The 18756-nt window shown below is 40.2% G+C and overlaps 1 protein-coding gene across 1 annotated transcript in view; it reads left to right on the top strand.

Moving 5' to 3' along the window:
• The first annotated feature begins 6399 nt into the window (after window positions 1–6399).
• angpt1 (angiopoietin 1) overlaps window positions 6400–18756 on the top strand; it is a 52906-nt gene continuing 40549 nt past the window's right edge. Inside the window, exon 1 of the mRNA XM_051390585.1 lies at window positions 6400–7336. Coding sequence (XP_051246545.1) covers window positions 6920–7336 — 417 coding nt within the window. The 5' untranslated portion in view covers window positions 6400–6919. The remainder of the gene's footprint in view (window positions 7337–18756) is intronic.

Below are 18756 nucleotides of genomic sequence, written 5' to 3'. Positions count from 1 at the left end.
GAAAATACGACAGATTGAAATATAATCTTAATAAATAATCCTGTGTGTTCCAAAAGAAAGAAATTTGCATACCATAACAGAAATCCATTGAAACAGTTTGCATTGCTAATTCATGCTCCAATTATTGTAGAAAGGGCAAAGAGAAGGGGTGGAAATTTTACATCTTCTACATCAACATAAGATGGTGGAGGTGTCAGAAAGCATCACACCTGTTCCAGACTGTAAACACCAACACGCCCACAGTGAAACCCACATCATAACTACAGTAGGCTCAACAATAATGATGTGTACGGTATCTGTAGCAAACTTAGTTCTTACGCTTTATAATGTCTTTGCAAGAGTATTGTTTTTTGGGTTTTTTTTGGCCTTTTTATTGCCTTTATTTGATAGGGACAGCTGCAGATAGACAGGAAAGGGGGTAGAGAGAGAGGGGATGACACGCAGCAAAGGGCCGCAGGTCGGATTCAAACCCTGGGCCGCTGCAGCAAGGACTCTGCCTCAGTACATGGGTTACCAGCTCTACCAACTGAGCTAACCGGGCACCCTGCAAGAGTATTGTTATAAATTATGTTATATGTGTTATATGTATAGTCTGATCAGTCTGTCTGTAAAAGAGGCTAATCAATATGAGGCTTGTGATTGAGAGATTAAGCGAGCAACTGAGTACATTGTGTGTTTGTGTGTCTCTATGTCTTTTGACTGTGCTGTTTTTCCATGTCTCAGTGTTTTTGTGTTCTGCAAACCTACATTGTTCAGTGTTTACACAGTTCACTAGATTGGTGTCAGAACAGAGAGTAGCATACCCAGAGTACCATTGCAGATACCCTGAGTCTAGCCAAAACCTCTTCTGACCTTTAGAACAACGAAGCATTGCAGCAGCAAAGGTCAGCTTTGTTTGTGCATTTGTTTTCACATGGGGTTGCTTTTGATTGCGAATTGAAAACAGGGTTCAAGTGACATCATGTTAACTTGATTGTGACAAATTTGATCTCAGTGATTTGCAGAAAATTATTCCACCGTAAACAATAGAAACGAGCTAAACTAGAATACACAGTTCATGATCAGGCTTTGGAAGCATGAGGTTGAGAAGTTGGAAAAGGGCACATCAGATGGGATCGGTACCATGCAGTACACAATAATATACAGAACATCTTAAGAAATATACACGTCAACATGGACTTTGAAATTGATTTTGCTATATTGATAGATTGGTGAAGCACAGAGGCAAAACAAACATCGGGTCTAAACCACAAAAGTTGTTGGAGGCCTAAACTTGGACTCAAAATGGACCCAACACACTCATCTTTCTTTTTTATTTCTCTTTGTCTGTTTCTATTGTGTGCTGATGTTTTGACATTTATTTTGTAGCGCAATCATGGTGCCATACCTCCAACTGACAAACAGGAGAGTATTTATCTTTTTGTTCTTTTCGTTCTTCTTGTTCCTTATTCTTGCTCACATTGTTGGACACGTGAAAAAGCCGCCCCTTCATTTAAGAACTATATAGAGTATAAGATTTAACATCATACTGACAGACAGACAGACGGTCACCTCGGCCTGAACTTTGTCTCATGAGTCGAAGATAGGAGGGATTGAGGAGGGACAAGGATTGGGCATGGCTGGCTGCTTTGACAGGAGATAGAGGCCATGCCTGTGGTGAGCACAGACTTGGGAGCCCGGAGGGATAACGAAGAATGACAGGCACCTTGTGCTAATGGCTCTGCGGTGTCACTCTTTCAGGGGTCTCACCCTGATGACATCATTGCTCGAGGCAGGCACGTGTCACAATGGGTTGTTTAGGAAATCCATCAAATCATCTGCTGCTGCAGCAGAATTTAGTCTGGGCCATTATTGATGGCAATGAAATATACTTTACATCTATAAGCACTGTATGTTTATATCTGTATTATCAGTAACGTTTAAAATAACAGATGATAACAAGACAAAGATTCTTCAGCATTTCTCTGAGCTAAATGCTCACTATTTCAGCTAAATGTTATATTGTTTTCTTAACTGGAGATGAGGAATGAAGGCTTTACTTTTCGATTCCATTCTTCTCTTACTGGGCCTCTATTTAACTCTATACTCAGCTGAGTGTCTACTTTTCCTCTCAGTCCTGTTTGTCTCTACAAGAAAAACCGTTGGTGGTTGAGCCTTAGTATTATTTCCCAAAAGGATTTCTGTAAGCAGGCTTAAAATTTTGAGCTCATTACTCTGTAGGCTTATAGCAAAGTTGTCAAAGTGGCTTCACAAAATAAGCTTCACAAACCGATATTCACTCAAAGCACACACAAATGTCCATGCAAATGGTGTTCTTGCACAAATGTATAATTCTTTAACTCTCACTTTTGAGCCACGGAGTGTGAAAGTCATCACTGGGCAAAATGCTAACAAGGCTATTGTGCATGAGATTAACGTCCCCTCAAGGCCTCAGAAGACCGGACTGTGGTTCTTTCAAAAGGAATTCAGAATATGACAGGTCCACCCCAAACTCAAAACAGGAGAATAATACACTAGAGTGACCCGCATTAGCTCTAGGTCCCTTCGCTGATGACTCAATGGTATAAATGCTGGCACTGTTTCAGCATTACCATTACACTGTGTTTGAGTTTGTGTATGTGTCTGTGTGTGTGTGTGTACACTTTAATCACCATCACCATGACAAACAGTGCAGCTTAGAGGAGAAGAAAAGGTGCCATCAGTGTTTTGGCTGGGTTATGCAACCGTTGAATCAAATTCAAATTTTCCTAGTTAAAAGAAATGGGCAAACACAGAGTGCTGAAGCTATTCAAGCACGTCTGAATGAGTTGCTGCGGTGTGTCTTTGGAGTCTCACGGAACGCTTTTGCCTTTTACATCCAGTGACAACTGCATATTTTAACACAGTGTGTTTCTTTGTGTCCTGGCCAGGGATAGAAGATTAAAGAGCCACATTTATTAATAGTAAGTGTCACATATTCATTTAGGAGTATCTATTAGCAGAAAAGGAATATAATATTATTAGGTAGGTATGTTTTTATTAGTGTATAATTGCCTGAATATAGGGAATTGCAAAAAAAAATGAAAAAAAATGTTTTTGTTACCTTGTCTTGACTTTACGGCAGCTGCCGTAACAAAGTTGGAAAAAATCACAAGTCACACCAGGAGAGACTGGAAGGAAGCAAAAAAACTCTGATATTGCATGTTCCCACATCATATAGTCAATTTCAGATTACATGCGGAAGGCAGCGTCATTCAGATTGATGTTGAATTATACAAAATGTCCTCCCAAACCTTAAGTAAAACATAAGCCAGATTCCCATGAAGGCCAGCTGCCTCTAGGCCTCTCACAACTGACGTGACCCGCACTGTGCTTGACTGTCACCAGCAAAATGGTTATTGCATTTTACCAAACTGGGTGTACATTGGATATATGTGTGGGACAGGAAGTATAGGACAGACAGCATGGGACCTCAAGGTTAGAAAATGATTGCACTCTTGTAGCTTTCAAAACACTCAGATTTCAGATCTGACACACTATTCAGTTACCGACTCATAAATATAAACAGAATGAGTTTTCTCACAAGTTCGGCTGCTTCTTAAGACAATCCAAAGCTGGATGTAATACAGCAAAATATGAAAATGTTGATTTTTCATGTTGCAAAATGGAGTTTCTAAACAAATTTAAATGAAAAGCATGTACACAACTGCGTTACTGTTGCCTGTCAAGCTTTCTGTTGTTCGTTAACAGAAAATAGTTTATACTGATGATGTGGTGGCTGACTCTCTACTTGAATACATTGTTATTTTTCAGTCTCTGATTTGACACAGAGGTAGACAAAAACATTTTACTCATTTTAAAGCGGTGACTTTTAATTGTGCCTATATGTCACAGAAGTATATTTGCCAGCTAAAATGACAACTATCCGATGATCAGTTGTAGCTAGCTATCTAACGTTTATGACCTAACCTTGAGTTGGTTGAAAACTTTTTAATGTTTCTAGTGGACTAATTTTAAGCATCATTACAAGCCTACTGTATCTAATTAGGACTGCTAACTATGATAGAATATACTGTTCAGGGGACGAGTTTTAGCAAATGGGTCAATTCATCGTTCACAGAGGACTAGATGTGACACCTTCCCTCCTGATTTCTTTTCCACATCAATGGGTTCTTTCTGTAGCTGTTCATAGGAGTGATGTGTAGGTTTAATTTTGCACACTCAAGGTTGCCCGTACCGATTATCTCCCACTTAGTTTCCCTTGGACACAGTAACTGGCGCCCAGATTTTAGGACACCGGCAAAGTACGTCAACCAAAGACAAGCACTCCAACAGATATTTGCACATGCTTTGTGTCTTGGCCAGTCTGGGTTATTCAAGGGGTTTGTTATCTTGGGTCTCCTTCATGCATTCGTTCACACCGCCCCTCGGCTCCCACACAGAGGGCCCAACTTTTTGTAGACCCCTGCTATCACTGAATACACATACTCTATCAAACACACGCACATGCATGTAAGCATGAGTGGGCAGATGGAGACAGTAAACACGTGTGCACAATGCTGCCCTTGCACGTACATCCATACACAAATAACAGCAAGGGCATGCACACTCAAGCACATGCACTGTCACACAGATTTGGATGTTTTGGACTCAAGAGGAATGTTGAAGTCCAGCCAGAATCCAGACAGCTGTGTCTCCCCAATTCAGAGATTTTAAAAATGGACTGTCCATGACAAGGATTTGACCTTTGACCTGGAGTCTTTCAGCGCTGTGTTCACTCGCTCTGCTTCTTCTTCTGGCCTAATGATGAAGACACATTCTTTCTTCCCTTGCTCATTCTTGGATTTCACTTTTGTTTTCTGGAAAACATAACAGCAGTGTGTGTGATAGAGACAAACTGTATATAAAATGTATGAAGATAAAAGACTGTGCATGTAATGGAAATATAGTGGATGGATGAAAGACACAAAATAAATCTTACTGGCAGCGCTTTTTGCACTTTTTGCAAAGTTTCACAATCAAATTGGGTCTGCTTTTTCTGAGCTACAGCGATGAACTATTCTTCTTCTTATTATTAATGTCATTCATCCTAATACTGAATACTGAATACTTCTGTGTATGTGCAAAATTATTTGCACCTTTTGTGGCTCCAGAGGGAGCTCTGTGATCTGATAAATTGCCTCAAGTGATGTCACTTGAGTCGGTGTTAGTCGGGGCTGAAGACTGCAAGTTTGAAAATGACACAAATCTGGTGGTGTAAGACATGATGCAACCAGACCACTGTAGCCCGCTCCTCATCTCTGTTTGAGGCTAGCAACTCGAGGCTACATTAGCCGTTACTAGCATAACACAACAGGATTCTGACTCTTGGTGAAGGAGTTGCATTTTAAAAAAGACAATATCTCTGGCTGCATCCTTTTTAATACTATCTCTTTTCTAGCTGTCCATTGGAAGTCCAACAATGTAATGGAGTGCAATGCTGGATCGGTGGAGCAGCCTTTTAAGATTTCAGTTCTGGTTGATTTGGTGAACCCTATGGTTTACTTGTGGTGATTCTAAGAAGTCTAAATAATACTTAATATACTATATTATTACTAGTCCCACAGCTTAATTCGAAATCGATCATTTATCGATCACTGGGAGCTTCTCTGCCAGAGATGCATCAGAAGAAGATGAGCAAATTGTGTATATCCTGTGTATATAAATTGCAGTAGCTATACGTGTACCTACTCAAAATGATAAATTCACCCAATTTATGTGCAATGTGTGCATGAGCCGTTCAATTGCATGCATAATTTCCTGTGAATCAAATACCATTTGAATCCAGTGCAGGAATGGCAGACAATTCAAACCACTACATAATGAGGTAACTAATGTGAATACATTAAATGGCTATTACAGAAACAGCACCCATAAATTCCATCCAATATTGGGAATGGTATGGTGAAGACATTAAGCATTAAAACCTTAAGGTGCTTGGAAGATATAAGACCTCCACCTCAACCGAAAAGAGGATGAAACCAAAAAGATTGCCTCTATAAAGATCTCACTTGCCATGGTAATGGTTTTCTATTGTCAGGGGAGAGACAAAATAAGTTGAGAATTAGACTATAAAAACACCACCTCCCTTGTGCCTACTTGTCATATAGTACCTGTCATTATACAGTGTAGAAGCAAGTCGAGTAATATCTTCGGAGCAGATAAAGTTTTTTGTGTCAACACACAGGCAAAAGGCTGGTCAACCACATGAGCCTGTAGTCAGAGAGCCTGTAAACCGATCCTCATAGTCTAAGCACATCCTCTGTGCTGGGGTCCCTTTTCTGCCAGGCTCTCTCTCTCTCTCTCTCACACACACACACACACACACACACACACACACACTAACATACTTGTCTGTGCACACATTCCTCTGAAGGCTCTGCAAGGGGCAGGCGCAGAGTGTGCTGGAAGCTTGGAACTGTTCTTCAGAGTAAGCGTCTCTCTCTCTCTCACTCACTCTCCCCAGTCGTTAAGTCAGAGAGCAGAGGAGGAAGGGAAGGCAGAGAGACCAGGGGAGGTCTGACGACACCATCCCAGCTCACCCGGCACCTATTTTAAATGCACAGATTGCTAAATGCAAGTGCACAGTCTAGCGATTTACTGGAGGATCATCAAGATTTACAACCAAGCTGTCACTCTGCAAGAGATGTGTGCAACTTTTCCTGCCAGGACAAAAACTTAAAGGAGCTTTGGAAACATAACATGTGTAAATGTCTAGAGTAGCAGTAGCTTTCATTGCTGGAGGTCCAATGTAAGGATGGATGGCGCATGTTCCAGGCTAACGGTGTTCTTCACCGTTGTCTGATCCAGATTTAAAGGGAACATCTAGCCAAACAGAAGGAAGAAGGAGCAGCTAAATATACAATAACTTAATCCACCTGCAACTCCTACCCAGGCTGATATGATGCTGTGGTACAACTTTGGCCACCACTTGCTCTCTCTGGCAGCACTTCTGGTGATTGTGAGCTCCGGAGGAGGGGAGCAGAGGAGAGGAACGGATAGCAGCAGCACCAGCAGCACAGGTGGCAGTAGCAGCAGTAGCAGTGGCAGTAGCAGCAGTAGTGGAGGAAGCAGTAGCAATAATTACAGTAACAGACGCTTTCATAAGATCCAACATGGCCAGTGCACCTATACGTTCATCCTACCTGAGGGAGACGGAGTCAGAGGAGGCTCATGCCGGGAGGCGAAAACCGGTAGCCCCCAACAAAACGCCAACTCCCTCCAGAGAGACTCTCCACCACCTGAGCCAGAATTTCCCAGCCAGAAGATCCAGCAGCTCGAGCACATTATGGAGAATTATACCCAGTGGCTACAGAAGGTAAGGAGGGAGGTGGGCAGTTGACCTACAGAGTGGACCCTTACTATTAGAATCATTTTCAAGAAGTATTGTCTGTTTGATCGTGTTTTTTTTAAAGGTATATTGAAATAGGAATGCAGTTTTAATTAGATCCTTGCTGAGAAGGCTGTGTATCGAATCGCATGTATAAAAACCCTGCATGAGACTGGAGCCGTGTCTTTTGAAGTGGTCGCACTGTAGTATATTTGTTGAGATATTTTGTGTTTCCGTTGGGTGTGTGTGGTCTCCGCAGTGTCTGTTTGTGGGTTCACAAGATAACTTGTTTTGGTTTCTGGATGAGGCTCTCAGACTGAAACCAGGCTGTGTTTGCTGTTTTCTCATGGTCGACACATTGTTTGTCAAAGTGTTTGTCAGTAGGAGAGTTTATGTGGTTTAGGGGTTGAGAATGTTTTTCTGTGTGATGCTGTGTGACCAGTTTTTATGTCACAGAGATGCACAAATGTAAGTGATAACATGAAAAACATGCGAAAAGAAGGATGACTGGAAGGATTACAGAATTATCTCCTCTATAAGCTCAACAATTAATGTATAAATGGATGGATGGATAACCTTGAATACACAATGTGGTAAATTTGATGGCAGTATTTCTTTGAAAAACAAAACTTCTATTAGACAACAAAATGTGTATATAATAATCTAAAAAGCAGAATTAGTTACACAGTTTATATCAACTCTGCTATGCTGTTATGTAACTGTGTACATTGTCTGAATTGAACTTTTTGTTCTGGATATCACACAGCTGTTGGATTTTTACAGCCTCCGTAGACATCCTGGACCGTTGAGGTTCTGTCTGCCGCTCTGTATCTGTCCAGTAAACACGTCTATTTTTTCCTACTTTGTCTTTATTTTTTCCTGAGTAAACTAACCTTTGAGCAAATTCCACAGATGTCCAGTTGAGTTGCACAGAGCGTCGGTCATAGAGCAGAGGTAGTTATATGTCAGTCACCCTCTGTTCTCCAGTGGGCTGTCTCTTTAATGGCAGGAAGTCAGAGGGAGCCCCCAGAGACCCTCAGAGAAGGAAAAGACAGGGAAAGAGAATGCTCCCTTTATTTATTCAAGTCAAGGATGTGTGAGTATGACTTCAAAATCCTGACTCACATAAAAGAAAAGAAAAATCTATAACCTGTTTGAAATTTTCTATATAATACAACCAACACAATCATACATTTTATTAAACTGATATGATACGAAATAAATCCTCTTTAATTACTCTTGCAATTTTTTTCTAGAGCCACAGAGGTGTTTACTATGTTCAAATATGGTTCTACTGTAATGTTAATGAGTTGCAAATTGTGAGGCCATCGCTGATATGGCTTGGCAGGCCTTCTGCTTTTCTAAGCTTTGAGACTTTGTGTCTCCAAATAGAGCGAGACTATCTCTCCGAAATTAATACATGAATCAAATAAACAAACTTCCAAATTCGGCATCTCCTGCTCCTTGACTTTCCACAATATTGTCGTTCTCAAACAAGATTATCAGGTCCAATCTGTGGTTAATTGCTTAAAGCTAATGGTTTATTTTTTATCTACAAAACAACTTGGCGTTGCACGAAGCAAATGCGTGCGCAGATAACACCTTCTGGGTTTGATGGATTGTGGTGGAACTGGGAAATTAATCAACCTGAACTTCATCAATATACCCCGAGTCAATTCATTAGCAGTCAGCGTGTCCGTCTGGGCTACTCTGCTGTGTGCCTGCTTTTCATTTACACTCAGAAAGTAAACTTTTCACTCCTCAGGTTGGAGGAAATAGTCATTCCTCATCAGTTAATCAGGCGTTGGTCACAATATGTTACAGCGAGATGTTGATTGAGTTTGTAATTAGGGAGGTATAGTGTATAACTATACTCCACCCTACTGCAAATTAAGAATCCATTACAAAAGCACAGACTACAAATATGTCCAAATCCAAATGAAATATTGAGGGAGAGGGATTTTGAGCTTACAGGTTAGAATCTGTGAAATATCAGCTTATCATTGGACTGTACTAGCTCAGTTTAGAGGAGGAATTTACTGTATACGGTGTATGTCAAGGTTTAAGACATGGTGTACTGCAAAATGTACATAGCTGTGGGTGTAAATTTACCTTTATATGGCAGGAAACTTTTTTTTCACTTTAGAAGGCTGAACACCATGCGTTAATCTAATCAATGAAACATAAACCATGCACCTTTTATTCATGAGTTTCTACGCCTGTTCACTTTTTGAGTCACAAGTCTGAAAACCTGTGTGTGTTTCTGTATGGCTCCCAAAAGCGATCCATGTGTCAAGAAAGGCCAAGGGTGAAATAACACCGGCTTTATCTTTGCTCAGTGGACCTCATCCGTCTGTGATAGTACAAGTGATACTATGAAAACAGAACGGCAGCGTTGGTAGACTGACGGTTTGACTAATGAGATCTCTGGAGTAACTTTCTCCTCAGATGTTAAAAAGGGATCATGTGAAAATGTCTGCCATCACCACTGATATCATGCTTCTTTCCTGACATTTAGAGTTTTACAGGGCTGAAGACATTTTTCATTTTAAGTAGGAAAAAAATATTTTAAATCCAGTATCAACAAGATTATATTACGTAATCGTTGTTGGATTATTTTTCAAAATGTGTTATGAAAAAAAATGTAATCAAATTTCCTGGATTCATGTCATTGAACAAATATTAGAGACTACCGAAAGTAAGTATAAGATCAGCACAAGAAAACGATTGGAGTAGGCATTTCAGAGACACTTAAACCCACAGTGGTAATTCAGCCTAATTACACTGCATGGGGGGGAACATCAGGATGCAGTTAACATTTTTCATTGGACGGAAGATTAAGTATCCTGACCAGTCTATCTATCTTAATCACACCAGCATTTTTACTGCTTGTCTAAGAGAAAGCTCGCCCTGATGTTGCTCCAGTCAGCCCTGATGAAAGAGACTGACGGAGGAGACCAGTCTAGATAGCAACCCTTTGCCTGGGTGCTCAGTCCGGTGTGGGGGGTAGACGGGGAGAGTGATGCAGCAAACAGCTGTTGGGGAAGCATTTCAAGTCTGAGATCTTTCCTTCCTCAACCCAGGGTAGAGTATATGGACCCTGATAACATTCCTGACCAGTCAAAGGTGGCTTGTGTTTGTCCAAGGATTACTTCCCTGGCTTGGCTGCAAGGCGAGGAGCCTTGAACAAGCTTGTCTCTGATCTCAGAGAGAAGGGGCAGCAAGCTACTTCACGCATAAAACAATTTGAACAATTAACCTTTATTTGTCTAGCACTTTTCTTAACTGACCTTACGTGGTACTTTGCAAAAACTATGGCTGAAAACAGGAAAACAAGCGGTAGGAAAATAATCAGTGAACTCTGCAATGTCGACCAGACAAAAGTTGCGAATCATCAGATCAATGTACAGCGAGAGAGCGGGACAAGATGGGCTGCATTCCAATTCTGACGGTGTTGGAAATTTAAGACCAAAAGCCATAAATTCACAATGTTTAGAGTGGTCAACTCTGACAGTTGCGAGAGTCTGCTGGCTCCTGGCTAATTCAAAAATGGACAAAGACGTGCAGCATGGGTGGAGCTGACCCATCTGTTACTAGAAGTGGTTGTGCCCTTAGTTATGCATAATTTTAAGGCGTAAACAGCCGAAATATACCTTTCGTACAGTTGTCATGAATGGGGTGTTTAGCTTTAGTGACGGAAACTGTTTTTTGTACCAGGCTGTAAACATGTTTATTTCTGCTGTACAGTTGGAAATTTAGAGCCATACGGGGACTGACTCACTTCTTTAGCCAGCCTCAAGTGGCCATTCGAGGAACTGCAATTTTTGTTACTTCTGTGTTGGCTTAATTTGCCATCCACAGATTTTGCAGCTTGGGTCCGACACAGATTTCAACCACAGCTCTATAAGACCCATCTCACACAGTGTGACAAGAAATGTACTTGGAATATAGCTATTATGCTCACCTTTGGTCTTTTTGGACTTTAGAACAACCAGAACAGTTGCATCTCAAGGACCAATGGGGGCAGTCTTGCACTGAAAGACCAACAAGGTCACCGATGTAACCAGTCAGATTTGAATGTGCTTTCAAGGAATAGTTGGACATTTTGGTAAATGCGGTAATTAGCAATAAATCAAAAGATTGATGCCACTCTTGTATCTGTCATGTATAAAATAAATAAGATACATAAAATTTGTTACCATATAAGCTAGCTATTTCCCCCTCTCTCAAGTCTTTATGATACAGTATGCTAAAATAAGCTGTCTCTTGGCTCCAGCTTTATATTTAATGGAAAATATTAATATTAAATGTTTTCAATACTATTGCTGATTCAATGCCTGAATTTCAGTACCAGTACCAGTTCCCTTTTCAACAGCTTCAGAATATAAATCCAACCCCTTTTTTTCATCAGATAAATATAATTTTTTTACTAAATTCAGGCAGCTATACTGGAGTCAGAAGAAAATTGGCAATTTGTCTCATCTTTTAAGAAAAAATAAAAAAGAGAAGTACAAACCTGAACAATTAAGAAGTTGATACTTCTTAATCAGCACTTGGGTCAGTACCTGAAAACTATTGAGTTTTGAAAGAAAGCTCTACTCACAGGTAGAAAGTGTACTGATCGGTGAACAGATTAGTGTAATATCTCATTGGTTTTACTGTTGGTTAGCCTAGCTGCTGAGCTTTTGGTGAGCTGAAAGGCAATGAGGATCAGTCTCTTGTTGGAAACATGAGAATGGACGGGTTACTTATCATAAAGAAAATGTTGCAGTCAGTAAAATGTAGATGAAACACGTATCTTACAGCCCATATTGTGAGAATATCCTTCATACTTCTCCAGTATTTCAAGGACAATGAAAATCTGGCGCAGATTTAAGTTTAGCAAGCCAAATTTTGTTTCTGCTCTTGGGAGTGAAAGTAATAGATCTTCTCATTTCCCTCCTGGTCGAGACAGTAGAAAGTGGTTGAGAGCCGTGTTTCTTGAGAAGGACGGTCTGTGCCAAACTAAGCTGTTGAACAAAGAAAGGGGGGGAACTATCGCCAGTGTCTTATCCCTGTGAAATTCCCATCATTTTGCCTCTCGACGAACATGAGTGTGCTGCATAAACAGTGGTTTAAAAGGATATACCGACATGTGGGCAGCAGCTTGTTTCCTTTCCATACTGGGAGTTCATACGAGAAAGGGTGAATATGTTTCTCTACTTAATGCTATCAGAGGGCCACACAGCATGTCTAGGGATGCAAGGAGAAACCTATCTATTTTAGGGGTGACTGCCTCTATGAAAGTTTATTTTCACTGATAACGTGGGCCAAAAACAACAGTCGGATGATGCAGAAAGGCTAGGAAATGCTCAGAGGAATAAAAAGCTCTTCCTTCCTGACCCCAAAACTTATAAAAAGGAAACCATGGAAATTGCTGAAGGACGCTACAATAACAGCTTCCAGAAAAGTTGTCCTGGTCGCACTTGCACTAAGACTGAAAGTGAAAAGGAAACAGAGCTTTTTGCTTAGACTGTCATGGGAATAGGGGAAAACATTACAGCCATGCCATAGTATTTCCACATGGACGTGAAAGAGGAGCCCAACATTTTTAATGTTCTTGATTTTCAGGAAAAGGGGCATTTAGTAGTTTTGTCATGCTCAATATGGCAAGCCACTTTGTTTTGAGACCCCCTTTTTTCCAGAAATCATATTTCAGTGCAGCCGGTGACCTCAAACATGCTCAAAGTTTTGATATTGGGCAGACATGTGTTGTACACCTATGTGTTTTCAAAGCTCAATAAATGAAGAAAGAAATTTCTTGGTAATTTAACTATATGTCTTGAATCTGTCTAGTTGACCTTACTACTACAACAATAGTGAAAGCATGTGGCTCCTTTTCCATCAATCATTCCAGTGAATCACTCTCTGGTGTGCACTTTATAAGGGATTTATTTTGTTTTAATTACAAGGTTATACATTTGGCTAAATGCATGAACAATTTATGATAACCCTTCTGAAAACATTGTGGCTAGCTTGTAGCTTGGCACCCACTGATGCTTCTGTGAAATATATTGAGAGCTTCCTCAGATAAGTTTGTGTTTCCATGTGCCCTCGAGTATATTCACTCCCTGTAATGGCACAAATTTTTCTTCATTTGCTTGCCAGAGGTTTTGTGAATGTGAGTGCTCTGCAGCGTGTTACTTAGGTATGGAAGTGATCCGTTTAAACCTGCATTAATTGATTTTTTATGCCACATGGAGGTAGTGAAACAAGCTACAAATGTACTATTGACACATCATTACATTATAACAGACAGAGCAACATAAGCATGAATTTGGAGTCTTGTCTCAGGCTACTAAAATGAGAGTGAGTCCAATATTCTCAGCTCTGGTCTGGTTACTATCTGACTCTTTAGATGCTAAATGATATATGTTCACAAAACTTTGCCGCTGGACTCTGGGTTTATTACAGCATTTCTGCTAAAAACAGCTGCCTGCTATGATTATCATTGATGACAGCAGTGAGGCCGAACCAAAATATTAAAGTTGGATGCTGTAAAACCACAACAATCAGCTGAAAGACACTAAAACGCTCAGCTAGCTGCGGGCAACTGCAGAGTTACCTGATAATTATGTGTGGATTAGTCATTACCATCCACCCCTTTCACACACTTATGGTCATTTGATCCACTGTTAACATAAAAAAAAATTGATTATGGCAGTTGTTTTATGAATGTGAGTAAAATGGCTGAAACAAGAGCAAAAGCTTTTTTATAAATAATATTATTTTGGGCAGGCAGAATAACTTACACTCTCATTAGTACTGAGAGTATAAGTTATAGCCAGAAAACCTGCCAAAAGCACAAGGTTCATGGCCATATCTCTGCCACTGCTAAGGTTGAGTGATTATGAGCCAAATATAAGATAGTAATAGCTTAGATAGAGCAAAACATTAGACATTATAGTCAATCTGAGTGCACAGTTAGCGGGGAAGTAATGTGGTGTTATCACAGCCTGCAGCAAATCACAACTGTGTTTGAACTTATTTCAGTCGCAGAACCGGCTGTTATCTTTGTTGTATTTTTGTTTTATAATGACTCTTGATAAACAGAGCAGATGATAATATTACTCACCCGTATCAGCTGCTATTTATTTTCATCTAGACTTCAGGTTCATTTAGGTTGTGCGCTGTAAATCAAGGTTTGATGAAGGTCAAGGGAACTGAAACGGCATTGAAAAACAAAACTGCGTTGGAGAATTTGAGACATTCGCAATGGATACCGCAGGACGTCTACACAGTGTGATTTTACAATAATGTGTCAGTCAATTTTTTACAACTGCTTTACTTCCAGGAAAAGATAACACTGAGAAAACATACATGTCTTGAATTGCTGGTTCTGGCAGAGAGCAGGAGAATGAAAAATCTGAATAAACTGTAAACTGCTCTCTTGCTACATGCCTCATTTTATGTGTTCAAGTTTAGATGTTTGATCCCCTTGTATCTCACAATTATTAATCCCAAAGTTAATTCTGTAAAGTCTGTGAAGTGGGGAGAAAAATTCCTGAAGTGTCCCCACATGCTGCCTCTGAGGCCGTCTCTCCCTGCAGCGTCTCTTTGACTCTCCCCGACAGATGTTGCTTTTTGAGAGGATGTCTTTGTCTGTCAACGCTGGGGAGCCTTCCAGAGGTTCCAGAGGACAGAGCCGTTTCACCTTTTTTGGAGTTCAGCCCTGTGGATTGAGTGTTGCTATGGTTTCAAATTGAAGAAACAAAAAAGAATCACAATCAGATGGCTGAAAGAGATGCTAAAGCGTAAAAAGAAAAGGGCTGTAGAATCAGTCAGAGTTGTGGAAAACTGATGACTGGAAGCAAGGAAAGGTGAAAAAAGAGAAAGAAGGAGATAGGGATAGTGGGTGAAAGAATAACAGTTTCACTCCCTCACAGTGTGTGCTGAATAGATCTTCAAATGACTAATGGTTGGCTCCATTGTTTTTGTTTTGTTCTTGTGGTGGTGGGATAGGAGCCACTTCTTCTTAAGTCTCCGTGTCACATCCAGGAATTACCTCACTTATTTATTTAATCTGTTTTTGTCCTTTGGTGTCGGTGAATACTCTGTGATGTATTAACTTAACAATTTAAGACACACATCTTGATGATAGACAGTCTGGGACTATACAGAATGGCAGGCTGATTATAGCCTGACTCTGTTTTCAGTAGGCGGTTTGGACTATTGAGTGTGTCAGGTCTCGGTTTATCAGTTTGGCACTGTGATTGGTGTGACAACTTATTCAGCCTGCTCATACGTGCACATAAACACACGTGCAAAGACAAAAAAGATGTAGATGCACATGCACATACACACTCAAATCTGCATACGTGTTTTGAAAACACACTCCTAACCCTGTCCAGAGCCGTGTTTGGCTTGTCTGGGACTGCAGCCAGGCTTCTCACATTCCACACAATACCAGGGCTAAAGTTGGCACAGAGACTACAGACGTATACCCTGCGGTGTGAAAATAACACCCTTAAAAACAAGTCTAAAGTCCTTATAAAATCATTCACTTTTCACCACATTTCTTTTCCTTTGTCTTTTCAGCTTGTTGCACCTTTGGGGGCACCCCGGTCAGTGATGTCAGGGCAGGTTATTAGCTGATGGAATACACCTGCTGCAAACCATTTGTGTAGCATGCTTTGATGAAGATTCAGACAATTTATTTTTCTTGCCTCACACTTATTTCAACACATAAACTCAGTGTATTTCCTGACACCGGTGATGTATTTACCTCTTTAATTTGAAATCAATGTGTGGAAACTGGATTGGGATCATTCTTCCATGAGTCAGATAACATTAACACATTATGATGTGAGATTGAGTTTTATACACCAGTGTCATTTCTAGGCAGATTTTAGTGCAAAATGTAAAGCCTTATTTGTAGATATTTTTTTATTTAAAAAACATTACAGGACAAATGGTCCATGCAATGACAGACACAGTATCATTATCAGATTGTACCCCCACCAGGGCCAAAAAAGCCCTAGATTGCAGAGGATATGAGTTTCATGAGATGAGTGTGATAAAATCTATTTAAAAAAGGAAAATGAATATGTTTGTGATTAGGGTCTATTTGAAGGATTTTATAATGTCGGAATTTGGCGACTCCAGGTGGCAGCAATGAAAAGATGCTATATTAAGACAAGAATGCACAGAGATACATCCAGAAACAATTTCCTCCTCCTTTCACACACACCTGGTTAATCTAAAAAAAAGCAGCTTTAAGATCAGTATTGGTGCCAATGCTATTGGGGGCACACCTCATAGTTTAAATGAGAGAACCAGCTAAACATAGCAGTCATTTTGACATGAAATAGTAGGGTCAACACAGGTACAAAGATACAGAAAGCAATACTCAAGTTGAGTACATACTCACCACTGTAGGTTTGAACGATGGCTGCTCAATTTGGATGTTTTTGTGATCTGATCTTCATGTTGTTTGCAGCTGATTTTAATAGTGAAGTCTCCAGGATGGAAAAAAAAATCTATGTTAGAGCAATTTTCTAAGTATTGTATTCTTACAGTTATTTCTTCCCCAAAATACAAGTATGTCTCACTAGCCAAATGACTAGTACTAAAATGTGCTGCTGTACTGCGACCTAACAGGAACTCGCTCATAAATCTGTCATTGATCGAACAGATGGATGTGCTTTTTAGTCTGGGTTTACAACCAAAATACAAATGCTTACAAACGGTTCTTCATGTTTATTTAAAAGGACATGTTTCCAGTGGTCCAGAGATGGAGAGGCTAATCCTCCAGAGGCCTGTGAGTGTGTATTTCTGTGTGTGTGTGTGTGTGTGTGTGTGTGTGTGTGTGGTGTGTGTGTGTTGTGTGTGTACAGACAAATCTATGTCACACTAATGTCCTTTTATATCCTCGTATGTGTTAGCGCATGACATTGTTTGATGTACACATGAGTCTATGTTTGGATGAAATGACCTTCGGCACAACCGATGGCCTGAAAAGGATCAAATGAGAAGTTCCTTCTCTGGACAGAAAATAAGCTGTCACATTTTCTCAGGGACTTCCAAACAACACTCCTGTTATTCATTTAGATATACATCTTAGTGATGCATGACGTCTGGAATAGCACAAGATATATCAATAAAAGTTATGACTTCCTGTCCTCATTCAACAGCAAGTGTACCTGCTCCTATTTTCTTGCAAACGTAATTTCCCTTATGTATAACAGTAAACATCTGAGGTCGTTGGAATGCGAAGAACTGTTGAATAGTTGACTAAACAATCTCAACTGAAGGTCAATTTAGCGGCTCTTCTGGAGCTTAACCTGCAGATGTAGTTTGCCATGTTGTCATTGAAGTGTAGATGTTCCCATTTCCATTTTTTGGAGGACTTCTCGTTCATGTTCAAGTTTCAAAGTTCATTTTTGACCTTGGAATCAGCAGATGACCAAAAAAATCTCTCCCCAAGGTTCATTTAGTACCTGGAACTTTTTAGCCAGCATGCTGTGAAGTCCTCAAATTAACAAGAACAATGAATATCTGATCATCTACAATTTCATGTCAATTGAGAAAACTCCATCTACTGATAAAGAGTATGTGATATGATCAAGTGCTAAACTAAACTGTCCCTATGTTGAGATTGGAAAGTTAAGGAAAATTACTTTTGCTAACAAAAAATGAATGTCTACTAAAGCACAAGATAATGAGTGCATATTTATAATAATCCCATACTACTTGCAGTATTTTCATCATATTCTACGTCCTGAGGTGCACAGAATTCCAGGATGAGAGACTGTTTGTGTTTGGCAGAGATATGGATTATAAGTTTTTAAGAGCGGTTGATGTTTTGGAGGTCTGTGGGAATTCCTGTGTGACGCACAAGGATGTTTTGCTCTGTTGTCTGAACATAATGATCCCAGTACAGTTGCACTGGTTTTGATCATTTGATCCATCCCCCTCTTTTGACTGTGTTTATACACACATCTTGTGCATTTCATCCTAGAAATGCAAAAATAAACAAACCTGGGCACATGAAAGGCCAGAGAACATGGCACAGTGTGTCATCCATGCTCCTTTAAATTGTCCTCTGTCCTCAAAGAGACAATACAGACACAGAAACATGCACATTATCAGCATTTTCATACATTATCAGCTGAAGGTCAGGCAGCAGCAAATGTTGCTAATGTTGCAGCAGTGATACAATAGTGAGTATGACATTAATAATGTATTTTCATCCTCTCCAACAGCTGTGGTGAACCGCAGGTCAGACTGAAGCGGTTCCATGTGGGGATGTTTGTCGGGCTACTGCACCTCGTCTTCCTGCTCATCTCTTTTGTTTAGATTGAGAGTCGGTTCAGCATCACTCAGGGGAAACTTAGGCCCACATGCAAACACTCATACACACTTCATAC

The sequence above is a fragment of the Dicentrarchus labrax genome, unplaced genomic scaffold (genome assembly GCF_905237075.1).
Source record: "Dicentrarchus labrax unplaced genomic scaffold, dlabrax2021, whole genome shotgun sequence".
Taxonomy (NCBI): Eukaryota; Metazoa; Chordata; class Actinopteri; family Moronidae; genus Dicentrarchus; species Dicentrarchus labrax.
This window is presented reverse-complemented; position numbering and strand designations above follow the sequence as displayed.